Genomic DNA, 16512 nt, shown 5'->3' on the forward strand with positions numbered 1-16512 from the left:
GCTCTGACGAAAGGCCAAAGTGCCATACATTAGATTCAGTGTTGACACACTGAAATGAAAAGCAACGTACAATAGGGCTTATCAACAGAGCCAGAAGTACAAGATGAATGGGATCGCAGCAACTCGGGAAGTTATTCAAAAGGATCCTGGAGTAATATTGCACTTGGACTTCAGAGAAGCAATTAAAGAAGGCAATAAAATTCAAGGTGATAGATAGCCCTGAGGAGAACATGTAAGATAAAGGGAAATTGCAAAAAAGAATATAAAAATCTTTTGAGCAATCTACTGGAGGGTACCCAGCTTAGCCTCCACAGCAGAGGATAAATGAGCAGGAGTCAAAACGACGTGGGGAATGGCAAGGGATCTGCATGCTGCTTTGCACCCATTAGCTGCATTGCCTAATGCCACCGACTCCGTCCTCAGCACAGTAAAACCGTGACTGTGGAGGAGGCTTTTGAGCATCACCACTCCAACACATGCTCCTGACAGACACATCCTCAGCCAAATAAATTGGACCCACTTCAGCACTATAAACGAAGTCACTAATGCCATTTAGGTGCCAGTGTTCATTCCCGGAAGGGTCACTGGATCATCCTTTTAATGACAAATGCATCTGTATCCTTCTGATAGACACAGGCATTTATCATAAAACAAAGAAAGCAGCTAAAAAACATTCATTACCCTGGAAATATCTCAGCAAACAACAAACTCGTGAGTTAATCATTACACCTGGCGTAGAACAGCAAAGACAGAAAAACACGCGAGGTGCTGCACTGACAGGACTGCAAATGGGAAGGGGTCAGAGGTGCCAACCTCTAACGTCTGCTGAAGTCAGTGTATTCAGCAGATGACGGCACTCACCTCCCTCCTACACACACACAGAGGGAGGACTGATTTCTGAGCCTTGGGGGATGCAGAGTCCCTGGGCAGCTCCTCCCCAGTGGGGTTCAGCTGCTCCCCACCACTCACTGCCACTGCTCCAGAGTTTGCAGGCAGTTTCCCCGTGGTTTGGCAAACAGCATCAGCCCTCACCTACAGACCTGATATCTCTGCTTGCCCGTGTGGCCTCAGGCTGCAGCAAGCACTGTGTCTCCAGGGGGGCTCCTCTATTTGCTCCCAGACCCTGCCTGGGGGTGACACACACCGGATGGAGACACCTGCTGCAGAGTGATGGGTGCATGGAGCTTTGCACCATGTCTGTGATACCTCCCACCATCCTACCCTGAGCAAATGTGGCTTTTCAGCCAGACCCTGCCCTAGCCACTCTCTCTGCAGGAGCCAGCATTTCTCAGGGGGCATCCCACTGGGAACTGCAGTTTGGAGCCCAGCACCTGTCTTTGCTGCTCAATACAGGGAACTGCTTGCCATCCTTTGTACCCCTCTCCCCCCAGGGTTAAACCAGTAGAAGATTTGGTTATTTATGTCCCAGATGTAGGACATTGCGAAGAGACTTTCCCAGCCCAACAAGTCTCCTATGGAGCCTGTGTCTCAGCTGCACCACACCAGATCCCACGGGAAGCAAACCCCAGCCCAGTCTGTTATTGCTGTTGGAGGAGAGCAGGAGTGTCCCCGGGATACCACTGCAAATATTTATGTCATTCCATAGGGGCTCTCAGCCCCTCGCCACAAGCCCTGGGAGTCTTGTGACATGCTCAACAGCCTGGGAAGGAGTGGCAGCAACCCCCTCGCATCAGTTCTCACTGCTCCCCACTGCAGGCGGGCACAGAAACCTGAATCCCAGGGCAAGGGCATAACCCTCAGAGCAACGCTCGCCTTCAGCTCATTAACCACTGTGGGGCCCTTGTAGGCACAAGAGAACTGGGAATTATTTTTTAAAAAAGAAAAAAAGATAAGATCACAGTAACAAAGCAGCAGCTAACAGCAGTGGCTGCGCTCCAGCCAAGCTCTCCCAGCAACAGCTCCGGGATGCAGCGAGGCTTGAGGGAGCAGGACCACTTCATCCAGTGCTCCAAGCGGATGTAAAACTATGAATGCAGACACGAGAGCTGTACTGGGGATTTCCTGGAAAGCTGGATGGAAAGGAGAAAATTGGAAGTGACAGAGAAATCCGAAGGATTAGCAAATTACCTAATGATTGCAAAACTCTTTGAAGATGGAAAGGGTGGGATAAAGCTCTTACCCAAATCTCCAAATACCCCAAACTGTGAGATAATCGTTTGTTGGACTTTGGCCAGATATCACAGTCCCTGACATCTATGAAGAGCAATTGCTGAAAATCCTGCTGGCAAGTTCCCTATCTGCAAGACCTTGCCTCTTTGCATTTCTTTATTACTTTTTGCCCTACAGAGACAGCGCAGCTGCATCCCCTCTGGAAGGAGCAATTACCTGGCGATTCCCTGGGGAAGGAGGACATATCACACACGTGGGGTGAACTAGAGAGAGGGGCTCCTCTCGCCTCATCAGCACGCCACAGGGCCCTGAGCCACCCCAAATCTGCAATGCTGCTCATCATCCATCTCCTCTGACTGGCTGGGTGAGAGCACCTCAGAGACCTGGCACAGCCAAACCCCCAAGGGGCAGCAGAGCTGCCTCGGCGAGGCGACTCTGTGCTGGGGGCTGCAAAGGCAAGAGCTTGAAGATCTGCAAAGGGCAAAAATTCTCCTTGCTCCAAGAAATAGCCTGAAGCATATGTCAAGACAGCTGTGATGCTGCAGATGGGCTAAACATGAGTAACTTCAAATTCCAGGATGAGTGCTGGAAATTCGAGCCTTCCGAGGCCCAGAGGTGTTTTGGTTCAGACCCGATGAGCACAGGGTTGTGTACAGCCCTTCCCAACTCCAGGAATCACTTTCTCCTACTGTGAAATGCTGATAAAACGTTCTTCCCCTTCTTCATACAGGACTTGAAGAACTAGCAAGGAAAGGGCATGGAGAGCTGCTTGGTAGTAACAGTGTCTTAGCTCACCCTGAAGCATCACAGGTACTCAGTACTTCTGAACTGCAAAGGCTGACTATAGTACCCAGCAAAGAAGGTGAAATTTGGGTATATGGAAACCAATGGATTTTTCTTCAAGTCCATTGCATGGGACAAAGGCAGGATTTGGGACACCATCACACAGGACCCCATACCTACTTCACTCAGTTCTGCTGAGCCCTCGCTAGCTAAGCTCGTGTGCTCCTTGGCAGGGCTCACTTCTCTGCCCTTCTGCAGACTCTGGACATGTCACCATCTCCATCCCTTCCTCCAGACACTGGGGAACTGCCCCTGTTTTGCAGGAGAGCAACAGTCTCACTGGGATGCAACAGGGCTAACCAGAACATACCCGGGGCACTGACCCTGCCCTTGGTGGTCAGGGTTGAGAAATGGGTGTACCAGTTGCTTCCAGCCCCATAATGGCTGAGACTGGGTCATAATATCTATTAGAGCTTCTTTCACCCATCTTGACAAATGGTGAGCAGGACTTTTCTGCCTGAACCAAGTCAACCATAATCCATGGCTGGGCAATTCCTCAGCCATCAGCAGTGGTCTATCAACAGAGAGGCAACCTCTCCTTATTAAAACCCTCAAACTCTCCTTAGTAAACCATTTCTGCAAATCCACACTGTCAGCGGACCATTTGCTAGCTTAGTATTCACACACCTGTGAGTCAGTCTGGAAACAGATATTAAAATACCCATCCAAGTGCCCAAGTCACTCAGCTCTCCGCTCCAGCCACACCATGGGAGGGATCCCCATCACACGCTCTTCAGTGCTCCAGGCAAATAAATAATGCTCCCGCCAGGAGGCAGGGAATCAATACGCTTCCTTCCTTTGCAGTAAATTATGTTCTGATTAAAAGCTAAATGAGCTGAACTCAAACGTCAATTACCATCAGAAACCATCAATAAAATATGTTGTTACTGTTTAATGAGGTACCTGTTTCTTCAACCATCATTTCCCTCAGGGACACTTACTCGCCATTATTGGCGAGGCTGCAGGTGAAGCGTGTGGCAGGGCCGGGCAGTCCTGGATGCTCAGCTCAGGATGGGGATGGGAACTTGCCTTTGGCCAGTATTTCTGTGCAATGACACACAACTCTTGACTGTCAGAGCCATGCCAGGAGGGTCCTTAGAAAAGATTCAAAGTTAATTAGGGCAACTACAGCATCACCCACAGACTCCGCCTTACCCCCATGGGAAGGCTCAGCCAGGTTGTCTGCATCCACGGGGCACCAGCAGCATCCAGGCTGAGGGAAACTCTTCTGCCAGGAGCAAGATCAACCCGAACAGTGGTAAATAGCCATGCACACCAGCAGGACTCATTAAGGCTGCAAGCATATATTTGAATTACTAAGCAGCATATTGTATTGTTCACAAAATAGTCCACAAGCTTGCCAACTCTAGTGAAAGAAGCTCAGCAAATGCATTCTTCAGTTGTTCATCCTTCTTCATCACAGTTTTTCTGAGTTATATTCCCCGTCTTGGGATTTTCTGGGAGCAAGGGACAAAGTCTGCTTGACACAAATCGGTTTTGTGGTGTGGATTGCGTGTGAGTGGTTCTTTGACATGCTGCTTCAGTGACAGTTTTTGGAGGAGAGCGATGCATCGAGTAAGAGACCAGGGACTCAGTTCGGATGCTCTTCACACTCACGCACTTGCAGCCTTGTTAAGCTCTATCACATAGACAGGGCGGAGCAGCAAACCCTTCCTGTGTATTAACAGACTGACTTCTCTGAAATTTCAGAGCTCTTTGATCCAGACACCAAAAACTGCTGCCCCTGAAAACCCTCCTGGAAAGCTGGTATCAGCCTGCAGGAAGCGGAGCAGAGCATGCAGCTGACAACCATTTCTTATATTGACTTGAGGGTCTACAGAAAAGGCAGGTGAGATCTGGCTTCACAGAAGATGGTGTAGATGGGCAAGTGTGAGGTGAGGAAATAAGATTTTCTAGAAGACAACCTGAACCCTCCAAGCACCTCATGTGAAAATGCATTTTTTCTTTTATGTCAAAGCAGAGCTGCTGAGCCTCAGGTGCTGCCACGAGACAAACATTAGACCCATCTCCAAGAGCCTTCACCAACACTAGAAGGGAGCTTTGATCATCACCACCAACAGCAGAGCACCTCTTATGGCTCTTTTTCTTGACCACCATGAAGGGGAGGCCACCAAGAAACAAGGTGAGAGGAGCTGCTTCTCTGTCCAGCCATGGAGCCTCAACGGCAGAGTCGAGAGCAGAGGCAGTGGGAGGTCTGTGTCATCTTCTGTGGGTTTTCTTCTCTAGAGGAGAAGGAATTGGGAAGAGAAAAAAGGAGGTGGGGAAGAAACAACTGACCCACTGTTAGGAATCAGTAGATCCTTCCAAAATGGAATTATTCCTCCTCTTTTTGGCATTAAAATACTTGTGCTGACCTGCCCCCTTCTCCCTTCTCTTCTGCTTTGGTTTCAGCTCTTAAATTTACTTCGGGTGCTTGGCAACTGCTGCCTTTTGAGAAAAAACAGGGCCACCATGAAATAACTTTACCTGCTCCTGGTTCTTTTTCTTAATCTTCTGCTCTGGCTCCGACCTGTGTGATGATGCCCATCACTGGCAACTGGTGGCACCCACGATGCTCTCGACGGCTTGGCAGAAGAGGGGAAGCTGTGCACGCAGGGCTTCGCACTTCACTTGCCGGCTCGTGTGGCACCTGACAGTTTGGAGGCATTGTAAGATCCATCCCCAAGGTGACAAAATCTACCCTGTGGCATTTAGGAGGGTTTGCAGATGGCTATGCAGTGGTTAGGAAAGGTCATCTTATTATTATGGGAACTGAGTGAGGGGCGTGGCAATTCTGCCAGCCAGCATTGACGGTTTGGGTTTAAACAACCCAAAAGAGATAAAAAGATAAAAGTTTGATAAAAGTCATCCTGGCCTCACTGGACTTTTTTTTTTTTTTTTTCTTTTTTTTGAAAAGCATCATTCAGCTCATCCAATATCCATTCGTGTTTATACAGCCTCTTTCATCCCAAATTGTGCTGCAGCATTTCAGAGACTTTCAAATCACAGATTCTCTATTCACTGACCCCAACATGATATCAGTTAGATAGCTGGGAACATGAGAAAGGCTTCTTTGTCTCTCCACACTGCCGTAAGAGCTGCACACGCTGCCATGCGTTAGCCCAATCCCATAAAAATACTTCTTAATCCAAGGGAAGTTTTTATGTCGCTGGTAACAGGGTGTGCCAGGTGGTCTTCCCCAGGCTGCTCCCCCACACCTACCCCTTCTGCACTGAATAGGCACAACTCCTATCACAAGCTGAATTTCCCTCAGAGACATAACCGGTATAAAAGTCTGTAAAGAGATACCTAATTTTCATAAATAGGCTATAATTTTCATAAATTAGTCCAGGTATCCAAGGGAGACACTAGCTAGCCAGAAAGGGGGGTTACCCCACCACACACTGCCTCAGAGAGGGGAAAACAAAGCAGCCCAGGCACTAAGGGCAAACAAACCCTACACACATGTGCCTCTAACAAAAAATTAGTGTCTTGCACCAATAGAGGCCAACTGGTCCTACAGCTGTGATACTCATGCTGTGAGGAAATACAGATTCAGCATCCTTTATACAGTGCTATTGCTTGAAATACAGATAATCTACCTGACATTTTAATGTGGGTTTTTTTAAAAGGAGAGGAACACTCTCCCTGGATTCCTACACCATGAAGCGTGCTTAAATAAAGGGTTGCATCCTGCCACTTCCTTGCTGGTGTTGGCAACATGTATTTTTTTTAAAAGAAAAATAGATGCTAGCAGAACAGTGCCACAGATCAGTCTGTGATTAATTGCTCAACATCCCCATGCGCAAACAGGCTGAGTGCTGGGGAGCAAATTCATCAGGCAGGGAGGGACAAGGACAGCAAGGGCTTCCTCATAGCACACAGGGCTTGGACAAGGAGGCAGAGGCAGGGCTCACCCCCTGTCCCTCTGCAGTCCTGCTTCACATACAAACCCAATAATTTGACAGTAGCGATACCATCACAGCCCATCTAGACCTCACCATTATTCCCTTTTCGCCTTAGTATTTTAAAAAAACCTGCAAAGTGCAATTTTCCCCTGTTTCCAAGGCACTCTGCTCAGCTTTAGTTCACACACAAGGGCTTTAGAGAAGAACATCTCACTTTTTGCAAAGAAAAGATGAGCAGAGGGCATGACACAATGAAGTTAGGAAAGAACCAGAGTTGTCATTAGTGGGGTCTGAGCTTCTCAGCCTGTTTCATACTGCTGGATATTTTAATGTATTGCAGATGTCTTCAATACCCATAAAGAACGATCTTCACACTTGGAGCAAGACCAGCCAAAAAAAAAAAAAAAAAGGAGCCATTAATACAGAATACAATTGACTTAGTTGAATCCCCATCATCCCCTTTGCTTTTTTATCAGGTATTAGAGGGTTTTCATTTATAATCAGCTTCCTTTTATGATGTTTCTTACAGCAAAGAACAAATAATACTTAGTGCTCTCCTAGCACTTTGCACCTGGATTCTGAGAGCTTTGCAAGATGTGTGAGACGCATTTTTCCTTGCACATCTAATAGCAAAAGGGAAAGGTAAGAAACTCGTTAAGGCTGACAAGCTCACCCAACAGACTGTGCCTGAGTGTCCCTCAACGTGTCATCACTTCATACCTATAATTTCAGCTCATACTGCTGTAAAAATGAATGTGATGTCAGAAACTTGGAATGATAATTTGAATTCAAGATCAAATAATAACATGGATGGTGGAGGAGTGGATTATGTGCTTGGTTTGGGGATAAATGCACCGAGCTGGCAGTCACAGTATCCTGATTATATTTGTCCTGTATAAACTGAGTTTATTAATACAGGTTTAGCCACATGCCACAGTACACTGGATAGTAAATAAGAAGGAAAATGCTCATTTTAAGCTTCAGTGCAACTCCATCAGAAATAACACATTTTAAAAATGCAGAGCAGAAAACACCCAACATAATTTAGAAGTTAAAACCTTATACCACGGGGCTGAAGAAGGGTTAGAAATAGATTATTTCATCCAAGTCACAATCACCACTTTTTCTTTCTATACTTTCTTGTTTTCATGGTTGACAATTCATGTAATCAAACCCATACTGCAAACCTGATCAATCAGAGCTCATGCAGGAAAAGACATCTGAGCCAGGGATGTAGCTGAGCATATATTTCTCAAATGACACAGAAGCGAACAAGAAAATAGTTCTTCACTCTATCCAGAGCTACATGGGAAAAATCCATTTTGCTTCCAGTTCCAGCACGTCACCTCTTCAGCTACATCAGTTGCTTAGAAGAGTTTTTAAATGCCCTCCCTGACACATTGCTGTCACCATATATCTTGAAACACTATGAATTTTGGTGGGGAACCTGAGGACCACGTTATCTGCTGTACACAGCTTCCACACTGAGATGTTTGCCCGTATCTAGCACCTCACCTGCAAACAGGGTTGCATCTTTCACTTGTCATCTTAATGGAGCTGCACGCTAAGAGGTGCAGGCACCAACAGAAGAATGGACAGGCAAAGATGGACTTAGGGATGGCATTTCGCTAAACTTCTGCCAAGCCCTTCTGTGGCCACCAACCAGTAGAAAAACCTTTCTCCACAGAAAGCAGCAGGATAGGGATCAGCAAAGCCAAAATCTCAATTTGAATTTACTCTGGGCAGCCTTCAGGGGTTGGAAGAGCTTCTACAGTATGTCCCCAGGACAGTAAAAGCTGGTGCAGTCAAACATCCCAAAGTCACAAGGGAAAAAAAAAGCAGCCTTTGCCCAAGGCTTCACTTTCTCCTCTCCCCCAGCTCTGCTCAGCACTTATCCCACGTTCAACAAGTCCTCAAGCTGGAGGAAAGCCTGACTCACTCCCTATCATGGTCATCAGTCATCCATACATGTGGCTTTGGTCTGTGGAAAAAATAAACCGGTTTAATTTTCCAATAGTTTATGGCCAGATATTCCTGCTGGCAAAAGGAGCCGTGAATTTTTTATGGGGGCCCTTTGCTCCTTATGTGTTTGTGTTTTCAGCTCCTTTGCCTGGAATGACTCCCGCTGGAAACCTGAGCGGCTGCAGGAAAGATAGAGGGCATCGGGGCACCTCGGTCCCACGCCACAGGGATTTGCCAAAGCATTTTGTTCCCTTTCCCCGTTCACAAGGCAACCCTGGACAGACAGACAGCACCTCAGGGTCCAAGAGCACCAGCAGCACCAACTCCCTCCTTACCCTGGCACCCCGTTTTGGAAAGGGGCAGCTGTGAGCTGTGCCCGGAGCTGAGCCACTTGCTGAGGAACTCGCCTGGCCCCTTTCCACAGGGCTGGAGAGAGGCAGGAAGATAAAAGACTGCCCCAAGGTCATGGCCATGGGGAAGAAAACACTTGCTCAAATGTCTTTGATCCTATGCAAACACCCCCTTGAACTGACATTGGAAAACTTGCTGCACAACTGCCTCTTCTAAGGGATAATAAACTCCAAAGGTTTACAATAGCTGCACAAGGTGATAAATACAGAGTGCAACACCTACAACCACCACTCAACACAACGTTCACGTGCAACGGCAGCATTTATTCGATCTGAAAGCCCAGCAAGCCACAGCCAGAGCTGGGCAGATGCTCTCTCATGGCTCCAGCATCATTTCTGAAGACGCTGCGGGGTCGTGCTGCAGACACGTCCCAGCCCCTTAAGGAAGGGGTACTCAAGACACCCAGGTTCAGCTGAACTGCATTACACATTTGTAACCAAGGATGGGACCAAATCCAAACCCTGACTTCCAAGTGATCTGGAAAAAGAGTTTCCACTTGGCTCCTTTAGTAAAAGTCACCTGAAAACAAGCGCCTTAGGGAAGGCTGGGATCTCAGTGGGGTCTGGAGAGACACGATCCAGCCTTTACACAATAAACCCTGACGTCCATACGAAAGCTCACCCAAAACAATTTCCGCCCGCGGGCTCATTTAAAGCACTCCAGGCTCCTCCAGCACAAGTTAAATTTTTTGCCTTGCTGCTGGTTTGAATTTACTTGCTGGAATAAGCATCCACCGAACTGTGCTGAGCCACAGCCATGCTGGAGAGCCCAGGCCAACTTTTTTCTGGCCATACAGACCAGGATGTGTTTACCCAGAGCTTGGAAAAACGATTCAACTTTTATTTTAGCTCAGAGGAGAGACCAAGGGGTCACCTTTAAGCTAAGGGTGGTATAAATAGAGGCTGAGTGAAAAAAGCAATGTACAGAAAGCCAGGAAAGAGCTCTCTCCAGAAGGGAGGAGGAAAGCAAGACCCCATAACCCCAAGCAGACATGTATTTCATAGAGCAGGTAAATAGGGACCAAAGTCAGATGGGTCAGCCCCACCTGTTCCACCTCTGTATGGATGTGGGCAAGTTCACAGCTGCCTCAACCTACATATTCATGTATATTCATGCCATGGGATGCAATGGCATACCTTCAGCAGGCAGAGCAAAAGCCAACGCTTCTGCAACACTCCTGGCCCTGAGCTTTCTCCTGCTCTCGTAGGCTGCCGCCAAGTCTCTGTCAAAGAAACTGCGGGGAGGGAAAGAGGTCTGGGGGTAAAGAGGGCTGGATGCTGGAAAATAACCCAGGTGACCAAGACACGCAAGCTTCTGGGGACATGAAGAAAATCAGCATCTCAGAAAACCACCACCAGACACTGGCATGAAATTACTTTTCATCCAGAATCCTGAGCTGCCAATAAAAAGAGGGTTCAAAGCACAGTCAGTGGCACCCGAGAAAGGCTGTCATGGACTCGGAGCTGCAGCACAGTCCTGCTGTTGTTGGACTTGTCAACTGCGCAGCCCCTGCTTTCCTCTCCAAGGCAACACCCATCAATCTCCCAGGGATGCTCCAGGGCTTAGCAAGTGTCTGTGAGCCCCTGTGGGTCTCTGGTGGAGCACCTCGCTGCACAGCAGAATACGGTGATGTTTTCTTTGCTGCATTAATACAGCTGTCGTTGTTCTCTTGCAAACACTTGCCACCTGCCAGCATTTGACACAGCCACCTCCTAAGGGACCACTGGCCCGGAGAAGCCATCCCTTGCTCAGGCACCAAAGCAACTGCACGGCGTGGTGCAAACCCCGAGCTGTGCAAGGGAGGGGAAGAGGACCAAGTGCGTCCAACGAGCGGCAGCTCATGCAGAAGAGCCTCAGTGCTGGATTTATTTGGGTTTGCTATTACACGTTTTACCACCACGGTCTGCTAGGAGCCCATGATTCAGTACTAGGAGTTTGCATCTCTCTGCTTACACTGGCACTAACTCCTGCACAGCACTTTGTGCCAAAAGAAACGTGCAGGGAGACATGCGAAAGCAGGTATTCAGCAGCAGCAGAGCAATTTGCTGTTGCATGAGCGGCCTCAGGTTATTTTTACGAGGAGCACAGAGCACACACTTGGCCATGGCTCACCATTAGTCTCCCAGGGTAAAATGTGGAGGAGAAACCAGCTTAGTCACGACGCTTTGGAAAAGGGTAACCTCAGTAGGGGAATGGGGCCTCTCTGCCTGGAAACGTGCCCGTCAAAATAGGTTTCTCCAGTTTCCCATCTCACTGCCCCATGGGGGAGGAGAGAGGAAAGGATCTTGTTCTCCATAAGAAAAGGGAGAGGGATATATTGGTATTCTCGGACGGGTTTAGCTATGCAGCACAGGGATGTGTCTGTATCTTGAGCTCACGCTGTAGGACATGGGACATCCATCCTTGGTCTGGAGATGGAGATTTGGGTTCCTGCTGCCCCCGAGCCATGTCTGCATGCTGCTGCACCCGCTCCACCCTTCCCAACGTGGTTTATTGAGTGTAGAGAGTTTTATGAAGCACTTCCAGAGCCAGTTTCACACCATAGCCCAGGCAGACACACCCCAAGCATCACCTTGGCTTTTCCTCAGCAAAATTAATCTTCAAATAGTTCAAAAAAGCAATTTCCCTTATTTTTAAATACTGGTGGAGGCTATTCTTAAGTAAAACATTCACAAGAAGCAGCAGTGAATGACTCTATCCCTTCATATACTCTTACAGGAAATTAAAGACCCAATATTGGCAGTGAGTACGGGAGAGCGATGCCTGCAGGTCCCAGCTCGGACCCCTGCCCCATCACATCTATGGATGATCCCTTCCTTAAAAATGCCACATGCAAGTCAAAAGGAGGCATGACATGGGTAAATGCCTTGCAGTTCAGCAGCAGAGATGAGAACAGATGAGCCAGCTCTGAGTTTGCTGTCTCTAGGAGGAAAAAATAAACAAACAACACCCCCCTCCAACAAAATCCAAGGATACAGAGTGCAACAAGTGTACTCTTGGCAGAAAGTCAGAGCGCTGATGAGCTCCCTGGGACCTGCTGGAGGATACACATGTCCCCTCCAGGAACACCTGAAAAATATCTGGGGTTCACTGTGTGAACCCCAACATGAGTTGGGTCTTGCCCAGATGTACCCCCCCAAGTCATTGCTGGAACATTGGTGGTGCTGCCCTTCAGGAAGGGCTGCACCCCTCTGCATCACAGGGGATGGACCCACAAACGTCAGGTACACACCCGGCCTGGGCCATTTGCACCTCTCCTCCCTGCTCCAGGTTACATCAATGCACAAAGTCTTACATGCTGCAATGAGTCTGGATGATTGATGCCACGGTGCTGCTCCCTTTCCCAGGGACAAAAGGCATGGGAAGGGCTTGGAGGACAACAAAGGAGAGTCTTGGGAGGTTGTTCCTGGTGGCCCTCAAACAGAGCTCCATCACATCTGCAAGCATGACCAGAGCCAAATGCAGGTTATGGGGGTAGAAGGGCTTCCTTTTTGCTCAAAGTGAACTTTTTAGTAGCTTATTGGTTCCAGGCAGCAAGTTCAGGGAAGCCACGCAGCTCCCACACTCCCAAGGAAGCTGTTACGATGGAGACATCCCACCAGGAAGCTCTGCAAACCCTCCTTTGGGCTTACTGGAAAACATCACTCAGCCTCTTCCTACAATTCACACCATTTGTTTTAAATGTGACTTTTAATTCCTGACAAGGAATGTGTAGGGAAGAAGAAAAACACAACCATAATAGATGAGCCTTCAGCTCCCTGGCCACACTCTGACCTGTACCAGAACAAGACAAAACAGAGAGAAATGTCTCTTTAGGAGGAAGCCCATTCCTAGGAATTTCAAGAGGTGTTGAGAGAGCTCCCCCTTGCCCTACAGCCTGCACCGTGCTTTGCAGAAGAAAGGTATCTCCTCTGAAAGGTGCACATCTCAGATGTTTGCAACCAATTCATCTTTGGTGCCTGACATGACACCATGACTAGTGCCAGGACACATCCCACTGATTTAGCAGTTGTGTCATCCTTCCAAAATTACAGGTAGGGAACTGCAGCACAGGAGGACTAAAAGATCAAAAATCCTCAGAGATCTGATGCCACCTACATCTGTGATCGCTGTCTGGTAACTTCTGGTCTTCCCTCTTACCCCTCTTCCTCCTTACCCACTGTGTTTTGAGAGCTCAGACATTTCACACCTTTCTAAGCCTGTGCTGCTCTGTGAAACAGATACTGACAATATTGCTTATTTAAAAGAAAGCCTGGGGAAAGAAACCTTAAAAATCCAAACAACCAGTGGCCACCATGCAAAGCCACATTTACCATGGAAGGGAGGGAGCCAGCCTGGGATTTCCAAAAGCCCTTATGCTGCTACAGCCACCAGTGAGCAAATGGGGCCAAGAGATTTAAAAGCCCACATCTGCCTCGGGCTGCTCTCACAGAGAAACCGGCTCATGTCAGAACCCAAACAGTAGCCCACGGAGGCTGTGCTTCTTTAGAAACCTGGCCTTGAAGGCATAGCCAAGGACTCTCTTGTCATTTGGGGCCGTGATAAATATTGCACAAGGGCAAAGAATGATGTGTTATCCTTGTGCGGCAGAAAGTGTTTCTGATGGGGTGAGGTCTTTAACATAAAAACACGAAGTGGTAGAAAGCTGAAATAATTTGCAATACAAGGTGTTAACACCTAAAGTACTAATATTAGGCAAATGTCACTTGGTCAGCTGGAAAGCCCAATACCGTGCAATCAAAGCACAATCTCCAAGCAGGTCCTCTTGGTCCAAAGACACACAACCACAGCAGTAATCACGATGCTTTCTCCCTGGCACTCAGGGAGAAGTTCCACGCTCCCAGCAGAGCGGTTTCCCAAGCCAGCACAGTTATGGAGGTGTGATGAGACCATGGTACCTACCGGTTTAGGGCAATGGATGTATCTAGCAAGGCTGATGATCAAGTCATGAGTGATTGGATCCACCAGGTTTCGAAAGCTGGCATATCGATAGAGAACATCATCCAGGGAGGTTGACTCCATTCCTAAATCCTGCAGAAAACAGGGTAAAGGAACAATATTAGATGTGCTACAAAAGCCACTGCTAGCATGGATCTTAAAATTAGCCCACATTGGTGGTCCCCATGAAGAAGCCAAGAAGAAAGTGATCCCCACCACCACCCCACCACCAAAGAAGAGACACATAAGCACGTGACCCTGGGGAAAGCTGCACTCCTGTGCTTTATCTGCTCCGAAAAGAGGCGTTGGGGCTGCAGGATGAACACCCCCATGCCACTCACAAGACATAAATCCACCAGGCGAACAGAGTGCTTGCAAGGAGGTAAAATCAAAGATGACTCCAGAGAACACGACCACTCAATCGGCGTGAAACTGGAACTGGAGAATAAATATAGCACAGATGTGCTTCTGGGTCTGCTGTGCATAGGGAGGAAAGAATGAGCCTAAAATTGCAGCAATGGAAACAGGAGGATAAATTGGGGGTGTATGGAAAAGCAAAGTGCTGGACTAGATTGCCTGGGGAAGGGGTGGAGGTTCTGTCATTGGAGACTGGACAAGGATGTGGTCAGGAACAGTTCAGATCAAGCTGATCCTGCCCTAGGGATGGATCAGACCTCCCGAGGTCCCCTCCAAGACTATTTTCTATGATTTGCAATCCTTAGACATAATAATTTGAGGAATTTTGGCACAGAATTCACCAATATATGAAATATGTTAGTGCACAGGGACGAGGAGGGGAAGGGTTATATATAGTGTACTCCTTTTAATTCAAGTATTTTATCTATGCTGTGTTATGTTTCTCAGCAGCAGCTGATCAGGGGATAGGACAGCACTTCTCTCAGATGAAGGCACGATGCAGCAAGGTTCACCAGCCACCCCATAGGATGGCTAGAGCCAGTCCGTCAAGGAGATGAGCCTCACAGTTCCCCTTCCAACACTGGAGCTCCAGGAGAGCCAGCTCATTTTCCAGCCCTGCCTTACTGGGTGAACTTGTGCAAGTCACTTCCCTTTTGCCTTTTATTTTTGACAGGAATAAGATGGTTTGTATTTCTCTTCAAAGGTCTGCTTACGCTTTTGAAGAGTAAAGCCAAGAAGCAGCCTCCTCTACTTGGCATGGATAGGATTTAGCAAAATGAAGACCCATGGGTCCTACTGCATTTCAGGAAATTCATCTCTACTTTGGGTAACACATCCACCTTCCCATAGCCAAGACACCACCACACCTACACCAAGGCATTTATTTTCCAGATGACCTCTACAAGACTCAGTGGGCAGGGACATACTCACGCCGAGACCTGCCTGCCACCCTGCCATGCATTTTGGTGAGGTAGAGCCCCTACACTACAGAAAGAACATGGAAGCAGTTGTTTGACAGCCACCACTGAAGAGTGGAGATGTTTCTTGGTAAGGAAGAACTGACCACCAGCATCAATCCAGTGCAAACACTTGTGTAGGAAGCCACAACTGCCGGTCCTTCAAGTCCTCACTGGCAATGGGAGTTGGGTCTGCAAGTTGGTGGGATGGTCCAGCTCTGAGTATCTATTCCTGCTTCTTGACCCAAAACACAGCACAAATGAGGAATCATTTCAACTACCCATGAAAAATCAGGCAATGATGAAATCCTCGTATCTGTATCTCCACTAGCATTGAGGCAATTACTCCTGATCCCCAAGAACAGCCACACTGGAGACTCCACAACAGCATCAAATGCCAAGTCCTCCCACATAGCTGGTGGCATCTGGCATGAAGAGTTTCATGTTTGAAAACGTATGTCTCTGGGGGGTGAAAAGGCCTGCTGCCCAGCCTAATGGCAGCGCTCCCAGGGATTAATCATAGTCCCAGCAAACCAAACCGGTCCAGTTCTACAAAGAATTTGAGGCTGAAAAGAGCTGAGCTGCAAAAATGAGATAGAAGTTTCAGGTGAAAAAGGAACGAGCACTGCAAGAAACAAGCATAGAGGGGAAAGCATTTGGTGCTCTGGTCCTCTTCTTAGGGAAAACCAACCAGCTACAGGGCTGAAATACAGGAGGGGACCCCAAGGACAGAGGGTGTTGTCATGTGGAGCTGGGGAAAGTGAAACATAAAAGTTATTTATTTAGTAACAGGAAGGTCTACTCGGTCATGTCGGAGCCTCAGTCTGGCTAAGTGACTTAATCAAAAAAACCTGAAAAGTGTCAGACACACAACACAGGATTGGGACAATATTATTCACCATCATCCCACAAAAGGCAGTAATTTCGACAACTAAGTTGTTATTTAT

The 16512-nt window shown here is 47.9% G+C and overlaps 1 protein-coding gene across 4 annotated transcripts in view; it reads right to left on the reverse strand.

Annotated features, from left to right (window-relative positions):
• The window catches only part of LRRC75A (leucine rich repeat containing 75A), a 110451-nt gene that overhangs the window by 61707 nt on the left and 32232 nt on the right, over nt 1-16512 (reverse strand). For all 4 annotated transcript variants that reach the window (XM_074922710.1, XM_074922709.1, XM_074922711.1 and 1 more), the window contains exon 2: nt 14157-14285. In XM_074922710.1, the coding sequence (XP_074778811.1) occupies nt 14157-14285 (129 nt within the window). The remainder of the gene's footprint in view (nt 1-14156; nt 14286-16512) is intronic.

The sequence above is a fragment of the Athene noctua genome, chromosome 19 (genome assembly GCF_965140245.1).
Source record: "Athene noctua chromosome 19, bAthNoc1.hap1.1, whole genome shotgun sequence".
Lineage (NCBI taxonomy): Eukaryota > Metazoa > Chordata > Aves > Strigiformes > Strigidae > Athene > Athene noctua.